The 12,578-nt window shown below is 50.0% G+C and overlaps 1 protein-coding gene across 1 annotated transcript in view; it reads left to right on the top strand.

The window, feature by feature from the left end:
• The window catches only part of LOC129695250 (cadherin-related family member 2-like), an 86,220-nt gene that overhangs the window by 29,957 nt on the left and 43,685 nt on the right, over positions 1 to 12,578 (top strand). The window contains 5 exon segments of the mRNA XM_055632037.1: positions 82 to 328; positions 7,136 to 7,375; positions 8,254 to 8,323; positions 11,029 to 11,631; positions 12,291 to 12,362. Coding sequence (XP_055488012.1) covers positions 82 to 328; positions 7,136 to 7,375; positions 8,254 to 8,323; positions 11,029 to 11,631; positions 12,291 to 12,362 — 1,232 coding nt within the window.

Genomic DNA, 12,578 nt, shown 5'->3' with positions numbered 1-12,578 from the left:
GGATGGAACCCGGGTCTCCGGCGCTGTGAGGCAGCAACTCTGCCGCTGACGGTGATGTTGGTTGTGCTTCCATTCCGGCAGGTTGCAGACATTTGGTGTGGACCCCCTGATCGGAGTGGTCTTTATAAAGAACCAAACACTCTTGGACAGGGAGATGAGGCAGCAATACTTTGTCACCTTGCACGCCAGAGATGGTGGCGGTCTGACCACCAACGCGCAGATTGAAGTCTCCATCTCCGACGTAAACGATCAAGTGCCTGTCTTCCAGAAGAAGACTTACAGTGGATTTATTAAAGAAAACGAGGTTAAAAATATTGTCCAGGTTCAGGTATGTATTGACTTATTAGAAATCAATTCTTTAGTTTAGTTTTCACTTATTATTGTTTTGTGCACTGCAGTACGGTGAAAAGCTTTAGTTTGTGCTATCCAGTCAAAGATAAGACAGAAGGCTGTGGAGGCCAAGTCAATGGATATTTTTAAGGCAGAGATAGATAGATTCTTGATCAGTACGGGTGTCAGGGGTTATGGGGAGAAGGCAGGAAAATGGGGTTGAGAAAACCCTTTTTTGCTTAAGTCCACCCTCCTACACCTCCAGTGCAAATTCCATTTGGAATATTTTTGGAGGACCAGGAAACCAAGAACCAAGAGGGAGAGATAGATCAGCCATGGGTGAATGGAGTAGACCTGATGGCCTGTTTCTGCTCCTATCAACTATTAATTTATGAACTAAGGGGTAACTTTTTTACAAAAGGGTGGTGGGTGTATGGAACGAGCTGCTGGAGGAGGCAGTTGAGGCTGGGACTATCCCAACGTTTAGGAAACATTTGGACAGGTACATGGATAGGGCAGGTTTAGAGGGATGTGGGCCAAACACAGGCAGGTGGGACTGGTGTAGCTGGAACATGTTGGTCGGTGTGGGCAAGTTGCGGCCCAAGGGCCTGTTTCCATGCTGTATCCCTCTATGACTCTACAGGAATACAATTAAGCCGTCCACAGTGCGTTGTTAAAGGATAAAGTATACAACATTTAGTGGAAGATCTAACATTGAAGTCCAATAGTTTTAAAGCTCTCCAAAGAGGTTGATAGCAGTTCAGAACCGCACTCTGGCTGATGAGAGGATCGTTCAGTTGCCTGACAATAGAGTGACCACAGTGGCGCAGCGGTAGAGTTGGTGCCTTACAGCGAGTGCAGCGCCGGAGACCCGGGTTCGATCCCGACTACGGGTGCTGTCTGTACGGAGTTTGTACGTTCTCCCCGTGACATGCGTGGGTTTTCTCCGAGATCTTCGGTTTCCTCCCACACTCAAAACACATGCAGGTTTGTAGATTAATTGGCTTGGTAAATGTAAAAATTGTCCCTAGCGGGTGTAGGATAGTGTTAGTGTGTGCGGGGATCGCTGGTCGGGCGGAGGAACTGTTTCCGCGCTGTTTCTCTGTATATCTAAACTAAATAATAATTCTAATAATTCTAATTTTTGAATGAATCATACTGTATTTGTGATGCTGTTATCACCAGATGTAAGCACGCTGAGGTGAAAGGAGAGAAATTAGGGTTGTATTTAATGTAATTTACCATTTAAGGATCAATTTGCTTGAGGTTTACATGAAGAAGCATGTTAGGAATGTATTGGGAAAGTATAGTGTGTAGGAAGTAACCCCTTGCATCCCCTCTCCCCCCGCCCCTCTCCCACCCTAGTCGTCGCACTAGTTTCACTGTCGTCCTGTTGAGTTTCACCATTTCCCCACAGCCAACAATGGACCATTGTGGGCTCCGCCTTTCCTTGATCATTGTTGCTGGCTTTGATTTGTCCTCTCGCATATCTTTCATTCATTTGTTCTTTGTACCTCTTCATATCTCGAGTCCCACTCTCCCCCCGACTCTCAGTCTGGCAAAGGGTCTTGACCCGAAACGTCACCTTCTTTCTACAAAACCTTTTCCTCCAGTGATGCTGCCTGACCCGCTGAGTTACTCCAGCACTTTGTGTCTATCTTTGGTAACTTTTTCACACAAAGGATGGTGGGTGTATGGAACGAGCTGCCGGAGGAGGTAGTTGAGGCTGGGACTAATGTTTGAGAAACAATTAGCAGGTACATGGATAGGACAGGTTTGGAGGGATATGGACCACATGCGGGCAGATGGGACTAGTGTAGCTGGGACATGTTGGTCAGTGTGGGCACGTTGAGCTGAAGGCCCTGTTTCCATGCTGTTTCCACTCTAATAGTTTGGCAACTTCACTCACAGTGTTTGATCAGTTGTTTGTGTGTAATTGATGCTTTTGATCCAGAGTTATTAGAGTTTAGAGATACAGCACGGAAACAGGCCCATCGGCCCACCGAGTCCGTGCCGACCAGCGATCCCCATACCCTCATACTATTCCGCACACCAGGGTCAATTTACAATTTTACAGAAGCCAATTAACCTACAAACCTGCACGGCTTTGGAGTGTGGGAGGAAACCGGAGCACCCGGAGAAAACCCACGCAGGTCACTGGGAGAACGTACAAACTCCGTACGGACAGCACCCGTAGCCAGGATGGAACCCGGGTTTCTGGCGCTGTGAGGCAGCAACTCTACCGCTGCGCCACCGTGCCGCCCTTGGTTTTTACAGGATCAAATATGGTTCCTATTCCCTCATAGTGTGACTTTTCTGTCTCGGAAGACTGCAAGGAAAGCGCTGCCACGGAACTTTAATGCTGGGTATATATTTCCATGGGGAGCCTGGATGGTTGTAACTGTGGCTTAGCATCTGAATTCTCCAGTCAAGGATCAAATTAAATGATCAGTGCCAAAGGGTTTTACTGCTTGATGTTATGGAGCTGTAGTGGCAGGCAAATATCTTCGGCTCACCACAGTGAGTGTTGCCAAATGTTCCACACATTCAGTTAATGGGGCTAGGGAACTTAAAGTAACAGCACTTAACTACCTAGTTACATAACTGCAATGACACCAGACCCCCTCCACTAAATCACCTCTGATCCGTGGAAATGGCAATTATATTTGCGGTTTCTTACAAGGCATGAGAACGTTGGAATGCCGAAGGGCATCCACGCGCTGATTTCTGTCCGCACCTTTCGTCCCACTAACCAGTGCTGGCAATCTCGGTTCAGTTTTGTGTTCGGTTTAGTTTAGTTTAGAGACACAGCGCGGAGACAGGCACCTTCGGCCCACCGAGTCCGCGCCGACCAGCGATAGGGCGGTCATGGTGGCGCAGTGGTAGAGTTGCTGCCTCGCAGAGCTTGCAGCGCCAGAGACCCGGGTTCGATCCCGACTACGGGTGCTGTCCGTACGGACTTTTACGTTCTCCCCGTGACCTGCGTGGGTTTTCGTCGAGATCTTCGGTTTCCTCCCACACTCCAAAGACGTACAGGCTTATAGGTTAAATTGGCTTGGTGTATGGGTAAATTGTCCCTAGTGGGTGTAGGATAGTGTCAATGTGCGGGCATCGTTGGCCGGTGCGGACTCGATGGGCCAAAGGGCCTGTTTCGGCACTGTATATCTAAACTAAACTAAACCCCGTACACTAGCACCGTCCTACACACAAGGGACAATTTACCATCTTACCGAAGCCAATTCACCAGTTCAGAGAGGTACGCCTAATGGACAGACAGAGAAGTTGAACCTGGCATGTACTTTACTTCAAGGTGACTCGGGCCAGAGAGGTGATGCTGTACAGGGACTCCAGCGACCCCAAGGTGGCTCAAGCAGGGGTGGAGGTGAAAACTGGGAGGAAGTGGAGAGCCGGCGAAGCCGAGCTGCAAGCAGAGTCCCGGATACGCCACAGAGTCCTGGTGGGAGCAGTGACTCGGGGAAGGGCAGGCCTGGGAATCTTCCCATCTCCCCAGTTTGACAAGGCCAAGGGGAAGGAGAGGCGCAGGCTGGTCCAGGAGGAAGTGAGGGCAGTGGTGGAGGAGGAGAGGTGTACCAGAGCAGTTGGATTGAGGCAGCAGGGAGCCTGGACAAGGTGGGAGCAGGCCATGGACCGAAAAGTCACATGGACTGAGCTCTGGCAGGCTGAACCACAGCGCATCAAGTTCCTGGTCCAGGCAGTGACTGGCAGCTTTCCGTAGACCTGGTGAAACAGCTGAAGTTCCCACAGCACATTGCCACGACCACCCTGAGGCCAGATATCCTCCTGGTCTCAGAGGCGACCAAAAACATTGTCTTGTTGGAACTGACAGTGCCGTGGGAGGACCGTCTGGAGGAGGCCCATGAGAGGAAGTTGGCCAAGTATGAAGAGCTGGTCATAGACTGCCGCAAGCAGGGCTGGAAGGCAAGGTGTATGCCCATCAAGGTTGGCTGCAGAGGTTTTGCAGGGCAATCGCTCTACAAAGCCTTGAGTGCACTGGGCATCAACGGAGTGGCAAGGAGAAGGGTCATCAAGAACACCACAGAGGCAGCGGAGAAGGCCTCGAGATGTATCTGGATCAGGAGAAGAGGTCCATGGGGAGGAGCGAATGCCACCTGAACACAAGTCGTGGTCTGATCAACCACGGCTGGGTCGCCTGGGTGAGGGTGTCTGATGTTGAAAGACCCGAAACACCCAATGACCCCAGGTTACATCACTGATGATGTGTTCAGGAGCATCTATTGATGTATTTGTATCAATAGACTAAACTTTAGAGATACAGCATGGAAACAGGCCCTTCGTGCAGGTTTGTAGGATAATTGGTGACAGTAAAATTCAAAATGGTACCTAATGTGTAGGATAGTGCTAGTGTACGGTGTGATCGTTGGTCGGCATGGACTCGGTGGGCCGAAGGGCCTTTATCTGTGCTATATCTCTAAAGTCTAATGTAAAGTCTAAAACCCATGCCGTCGCAGGGAAAAAGTACAGTGCCGAAACAGGCCCTTCGGCCCACCGAGTCCGCTCCGACCAGTACGCTAACACTATCCTACACACTCGAAGGGACAATTTACAATTTCACCAAAGCCAATTAACCTGCAAATCTTTACATCTTTGGAGTGTGGGTGGGAGGCCGATGCATCCGAAGAAAACCCACGCAGGTCACGGGGAGAATGTACAAACTCCGTACAGCCAGCTCCCTTAGTCGGGATCGAACCCGGGTCTCTGGCATTGTAAGGCAGCGACTCTGCCGCTGCGCCACCGTGCCGCCCCTGTATTGTTCCATGTCCGATGTTAAGTGTGGACAACCCAGTCTATGGTTCTGTGTGGCATCACCTCCAAATATCTAGTGCGGCATGGTGGCGCAGCGGTAGAGTTGCTGCCTCACAGCGCCAGAGATCCGGGCTCCATCCTGCCTCTAGGTGCCGTCTGCACAGTGTTTGTACGTTCTCCCCGTGACCACATAGGTTTACTCCGAGATCTGCAGCTTCCTCCCACACTCCAAAGACGTGCAGGTATGTAGGTTAATTAGATTGGCGTATGTGTAAAATTGTCCCTAATGTGCGTAGGATAGTGTAAGTGTGCGGGGATCGCTGGCCGGCGCGGGCTCGGTGGGCCGAAGCGCCCGTTTCCACGCTGAATCTCTACACTAAACTAAAATCTCTCATCAAACTGGTGAATGTGTTTGCCAGGGCCTGCACTCTGGCCGTGACCCCACTGATCATTTCTGTAGACAATTTCATATTATACCTTCCAGGGCCTTGCTGTCGAGGCCAAGACAGCTGGTTAGTGCAAACACACAACTGCCACTTGAAACGTGTTCTAATAACCACTCTTGACAAAGCATTGGCTGCTAATTTCTTCTGAATCGGTATTTATTGAAACATTATTTATCATTCTAGAGTTGAACAGTCCCATGCAATCTGTTTTATCAGTACAGGCATTTTGATTTCATGTTATTCATTATAATTTGGACCACATGTACAGTAGGTTTGGCATTTAGTTTCGTGAAACAGGCTCTTCGGGCCATCGGGTCCACACTGACCAGCGATCCCATCCCACAAACACCACCCTGCACACACTAGGGACAATGTTTATATTTATACCAAGCCAATTGGCCTACAAACCTGCACATCTTTGGAGTGTGGGATGAAACCAAAGTTCTGGATACTTTCAAGAGAGAGCTAGATAGGACTCTTCAATCTCTCCCCATATCCCCTGACTCAGCTATCTTTAAGAGCCCTATCCAGCTCTCTCTTGAATGCATACAGAGAACCGGCCTCCACCGCCCTCTGAGGCAGAGAATTCCACAGACTCACAACTCTTTGTGAGAAAAAGTGTTTCCTCGTCTCCGTTCTAAACGGCTTACCCCTTATTCTTAAACTGTGGCCCCTGGTTCTGGACTCCCCCAACATCGGGAACATGTTTCCTGCCTCTAGCGTGTCCAAATCCTTAATAATCTTATATGTTTCAATAAGACCTCCTCTCATCCTTCTAAACCCCAGAGTATACGAGCCCAGCCGCTCCATTCTCTCAGCACATGACAGTCCCGCCATCCCGGGAATTAACCGGGAATTAGCTCGAACCTCCAACAATAATGCCAAGACTATCTGGGAGTCCACATCTCTGAGGATATGACATGGGCATCACACGCCTCAGCACTCGTGAGTAAGGCAAGGCAGCGCCTTTACCACCTCAGGCAATTGAGGAAATTCAGAGTGTCTCCGAGGATCCTCCAGTGCTTCTACGCAGCGGTGGTGGAAAGCATCTTGTCCGGGAACATTACCATCTGGTTTGGGAATTGCTCTGCCAAGGACAAGAAGGCTCTGCAGAGAGTAGTGCGTTCGGCCGAACGCACTATGGGAACTTCACTCACCCCCCTGCAGGAACTATACAACAGGAGGTGCAACTCCAGAGCAAATAAAATCATGGGAGACCCCTTCCACCCCTGCAACGGACTGTTCCAGCCGCTACGGTCAGGCAAACGCCTCCGTTGCCATGCGGTGAGAACGGAGAGGTTGAGAAGGAGTTTCTTCCCAGAGGCCATTCGGGCTGTAAATGCCTATCTCACCAGGGACTAACTCTACAGAACGTTTTTCCTTCCATTATTTATTATGTAAAAGAATATGTGTGTTATGATTGTGTTTATAATTTGTTTGCTTGTTTTGTTGTTTGTCTTTTGCACAAAAGTCCGCGAGCATTGCCACTTTCATTTCACTGCACATCTCGTATGTGTATGTGACAAATAAACTTGACTTGACTTGACTTGATCCTGTTACTTTATCATTTCCAGGCTATTGACAAGGACCAGGAGAACTCGGCGAACAGTGAAATTACTTACACCATCATTGATGGAGCCCATGCTCGACATTTTATCATCAATGCTTCCAGTGGAGTAATATCTGTGCTTACACCAGTGGACAGAGAGTCCATGGATGCATCTCTGAATGGAGTTGTTCATCTTATCGTCCAAGCCATTGATGGTGGGACTCCAGCCCGCAGCTCCATGGTTCAAGTCGCCATCACGGTGGAGGTAGGATAACAAACCGGGGCACTTGCTTCATATTTCCAGCGGGCGGCAGGGTGGCGCAGCGGTAGAGTTGCAGCCGCACAGCGCCAGAGACCCGGGTTCCATCCGGACCACGAGTTGCTGCCTGTACGTGGTTCGTACGTTCTCCCCGTGACCTGCGTGAGTTTTCTCCGGGTTCTCCGGTTTCCCCCCCCACGCTCCAGGTTTGTCCGCTAATTGGCTTCGGTAAAATTGTAAATGGTCCCAAGTGTGTGTGTGTAGGATGGTGCTAGTGTGTGGGGATCGCTGGTCAGCGTGGGCTCGATGGGCCGAAGGGCCTGTTTCTGCGCTGCAACACCAAACTGAACCCAGCAGCATGAACATAGATTTCTCTAATTTCATTTAACCCCTGTGTTCCATCCCTTTCCCTCCTCCACCCTAGTTGTCCTGCCTGTCCTGCCAGTTCCACTGTTCACATCCCTGTATCCCTACGTTATCACCTTTTCCCCAGCCAACAATGGACAATTGTGGGCTCCGCCCTTCCTTGGTCATCAGATTTACAAATGTGTAAACAGTGGTGCAGCGGTAGAGTTGCTGCCTTTCCAGCAAATGCAGCGCCAGAGACCCGGGTTCAATCCTGACTAAGGGTTCGATCCCGACTGTACAGAGTTTGTATGTTCTCCCCGTGACCTGTGTGGGTTTGCTCCGAGATCTTCGGTTTCCTCCCACACTCCAAAGACGTACAGGTTTGTAGGTTAATTGGCTTGGTAAATGTAGTGGGTATAAGATAGTGTTAATGTGCGGGGATCGCAGTCGACGAGGACCCGGTGGGCCGAAAGGGCCCTGTTTCCGCGCTGTGTCTCTAAACTAAACTAAACTACTGTCAATATTCTATATTATAGGACGTGAATGACAATGGCCCAGTGTTTAACCAAAGCACATATTTTGTCGCTGTTCCTGAAGACCATCAGGGTAAGAACCGTAGATGAGATCAAGATGTCATTCAATTTCAATTGGTTACAGTTTAGTTGAGGTACAGTGAAAAGCTTTTGTTGCGTGCTAACCAGTCAGCGGAAAGACAATACATGATTACAATCGATCCATTGACAGTGTATATATTCATGGTTAGGGAATAACGTTTAGCGCAAGGTAAACCCAGTAAAGTCCGATCAAGGATAGTCCGGGTGTCACCAATGAGGTAGATAGTAGTTCAGCACTGCTCTCTGGTTGTGGTAGGATGGTTCAGTTGCCTGATAACAGCTGGGAAGCAATTCATCGCTAATCCCTTCCACTAACCATGTATTTATTGGGAAGTCTATCGTGGAGTGAAATGAAAGAAGCAGGATTAGGCAATAGACAATAGGTGCAGGAGTAGGCAATTCGGCCCTACGAGCCAGCACCGCCATTCAATGTGATCCTGGCTGATCATCCCCAATCAGCACCCCGTTCCTGCCTTCTCCCCATATCCCCTGACTCTGCTATCTTTAAGAGCCCTATCTAGTATCCAGAGAACCTGCCTCCACCGCCCTCTCTGAGGCAGAGAATTCCACAGACTTCTGCAGTGTAAGTGAGGATAGAGGCTTCTGCAACTATCTGCAAATAACGCAGAACAAGAGTTCCCAACCTGGGGTAAATTAGTTAATTCTGGATTTGTACACATTTTTCCCATTGGCTGACTGTGTTTGGTTCTGGTATATCGGTATCTGTTCATCATTAGTTGTTCATATATAAGTGAAATTACATTGTTGGGTGCTATTAAAGTTGCCAGGGGTGAACGGAACGAAAAAGGTTGGGAACCCCCGATGTAGAAACTCTGGTAGGGCTCAGGGGTGCGTTGTAGAGCAGAGGGATCTCGGAGAGTAGGTACATAGCTCCTTGAAGGTGAAGTCACCAGGTGGTCAGAGTATCGAGTGTAGAAGTAATTGGCAACAGTCATAAAAAACACAAAATACATGAAACATGACGAGTGGAAAGGATTGGGTAGGAGTTGTACAGTTTGACAGCCACAGGGAAGAAGGATTTCCTGTGGCGTTCTGTGATGCATCATTGTGGAACCAGTCTGTTGCTGAAGGTGCTCCTCAGGTTGGCCAGTGTCTCATGGAGGGGGGTGAGCTGTATTGTCCAGGATGCTCCGCAGTTTGAGGAGCATCCTCCCCTCCAAGACCAACCTCCCGTGAATCCAACTCCAACTCCGCCCCCAGGACGGAGCCAGCCTTCCTGATGAGTTTGTTGATCCTATTGGCGTCCGCAGCCTTCGCCCTGCTGCCCCGGCACACGGCAGCGAAGAAGATGGCGCTGGCCACCACCGATTGGTAGAACATCTGCAGCATCTTACTGCAGATGTTGAAGGAGCGGAGCCTTCTCAAAAAGTCCAGCCGGCTCTGTCCCTTCTTGTACAGGGCATCAGCGTTCCTGGACCAGTCCAGTTTACTGTCCAGGTACACTCCAAGGTACTTGTACTCCCTGGCAAACTGCACATCCACACCATTGATGGAGACAGGGGTCAGGGGTGTTCCTCTCCTCCTAAAGTCCACCACCAACTCCTTAAGGGCCTGTCTCACTTAGGCGATTTCTCAGCGGAATGCCGGCGAGTGTCAAGTTCGCGGCACTCGTCTGAAAAACCGGGAACTGGAACGCCGACTGTCAGAGTGGCGCAGATGCAGATGCAGACGCAGATGCACAAACAGACACACAGACAGACACACAGACACAGACAGCAAATGCGGGGGTTAGGGAAAGCGGGGGAGCGCTGTCTGAAATTCACAAGGTGATACAGACATGAACAGGAAGGTTAAGACGGCTAGCACAGTGTACGGTTAGTCCTTTAAAAGAGGGGGGGAGGGGGGAAGGGGGGAGAAGAAGTGGGGAGAAGGAGTGGAGACACTTTTAAGAAGCCAGACAACTTTTAATAAGCCAGAGATACACGGCTGTGAAGCTCAGCGCGCATTTAACATTACTGGTCGGTTTTCCTTGGTTCTGAATCCTCGTGCTTACGTTTTTTTCCCTCAATGAGCCAATGAAAATGACCAGTCAGCAAAGGCGATTAACTAAAACTACCTACGACTAACCCGACTACCCATAACTACATGGCGACTCCACTACAACAGCACCTACGTCTACAGGAATATCGATTTTCTCCATGGCGACCAATTTTTGGTCGCAGAAGATTTTTCGACATGTTGAAAAATTCGCGGCGACCATACTGAGGCCGCGACTATTTCCAAGAATGCGGGAACTCCTCGCGACTATGAAGGAGACTCGCCAGTGACCACCGGCGGACATGTGGCGAGTCTCCTGCACTAGCTTAAAAAGTCGCCTAAGTGGGACAGGCCCCTTAGTCTTGTCAGTGTTGAGCTGCAGGTGATTCAGCCCCCTCCACTCAACAAAGTTGTTGGGTCTAATGCCCCTGTCCCACTTAGGAAACCTGAACGGAAACTTCTGGAGACTTTGCGCCCCACCCAAGGTTTCCGTGCGGTTCCCGGAGGTTCCCGGAGGTTGTCAGCCTCCCTACCTGCTTCCACTACCTGCAACCTTCGGCAACCTCCGGGAACAGCACGGAAACCTTGGGTGGGGCGCAAAGTCTCCACAGGTTTCTGTTCAGGTTTCCTAAGTGGGACAGGGACATAACGTTTACCAATGTGTTCAGAGGAATAAATCAACTTCTCTTTGTGTTTCAGATGGGTGTGTGTTTGAGATATGGGCTTGGGACAGGGATGCGACAGAATCTAATCGGCTGGTGACCTATAGGATTGAAGACGGGGCCAGAGGCCAGTTCACCGTCACCACTGGGACGGGAGACCGGCCCCGAACCGCGTGCGTGCGCGTGGCGCCGGAGGCCAGGCTGGATTACGACTGGGGTCCACACAGGTACATCCTGTCGCTGGCAGCCGTTGACCTGGGCTTTGACCCCGCCAGCTACGCCACCATCCAGGTGGACCTACTGGACACCAATGACGAGCCTCCCGTCCTGATGGCCAGCTCCCTCTCCGACGTGCGTGCCAGCGAGAATGGAGAGCTCCAAACCACCGTCGCCACTGTCCAGGCCCTGGATCCGGACACAGGCGCGGAGCTGCACTACTTCATCCGGGGAGCGGGGTGCCTGGGCGAGGAGGGGAGAAGGCTGGGCAGCTCGCTCTGCAAAGACTGGTTTCAGCTGATGGAGCGATCCGGGTCTCTGGTCTACGGTGGCCCCGTGGATCGGGAACGTGTCCAGGCGGTCTGGCTCAGAGTACAAGCCGTGGACTACAACACTGTGCACTCTTCAAACAGCAGTGAGGAAGGTGAGGCCACAACCCATCGCTGCTCTCACAGCCTCATACACCTCTTACGACAACATCGTTCATAGCTCCATGACTCTTCCATTGCCATTTTGATTAGTACGGGTGTCAGGGGGTTAAGGGGAGAAGGCAGGAGAATGGGGTTCGGAGAGATAGATCAGCCATATAATAATAATCTTATTTATATAGCACATTTTTAGTCAACTTGCATTGACCCCAAAGTGCTTCACATAATTACATTACATTTTACACACAGGCAAAGGTGGGTGAAGTGTCTTGCCCCAAGGACACAACGACAGTATGCACTCCAGGCGGGATTCGAACCGGCTACCTTCCGGTCGCCAGCCGAACACTTAGCCCATTGCGCCATCTGTCGTCCCACTGGTAGAGTAGCCATGGTGGAGTAGATTTGATGTGCCGAATGGCTTAATTCTGCTGTTATCACTTATGACCTTATAGACAATAGGTGCAGGAGTAGGCCATTCGTCCCTTCAAGGCACCACCTCAATTCAATGTGATCATGGCTGTTCATCCACAATCATCAAGGCAGCAACTCTGTTGAAATTGGACCATCATTGCTGAGCTTTTATTCCCCAGACATATGTTGAGAGTTTACCAGCATCAATGTATTATACAGTAAACATGTATTTTGTATTTTTTAGGACATATTAAAATTATCATCGCTGATGAAAACGACAATGCACCTGTATTTTCTGGTGCAGAAAATAAAAAAGGTGAGTGATAACTTTCAACATTAAGCAGAGTTGGAGTAGTATTCCACAGAGGGTAGTTGAGGCCAGTTCTTTGGCTATATTTAAGAGGGAGTTAGGTGTGGCCCTTGCGGCTAAAGGAATCAGGGGGTATGGAGAGAAGGCAGGTACAGGATACTGAGTTGGATGATCAGCCATGATCATATTGAATGGCGGTGCAGGCTCGAAGGGCCGAATGGC

Source organism: Leucoraja erinacea, chromosome 3 (assembly GCF_028641065.1).
Source record: "Leucoraja erinacea ecotype New England chromosome 3, Leri_hhj_1, whole genome shotgun sequence".
NCBI lineage: Eukaryota > Metazoa > Chordata > Chondrichthyes > Rajiformes > Rajidae > Leucoraja > Leucoraja erinaceus.
The sequence above is the reverse complement of the archived record's forward strand: the minus strand, read 5'-3'. Positions and strand labels throughout refer to the sequence as shown.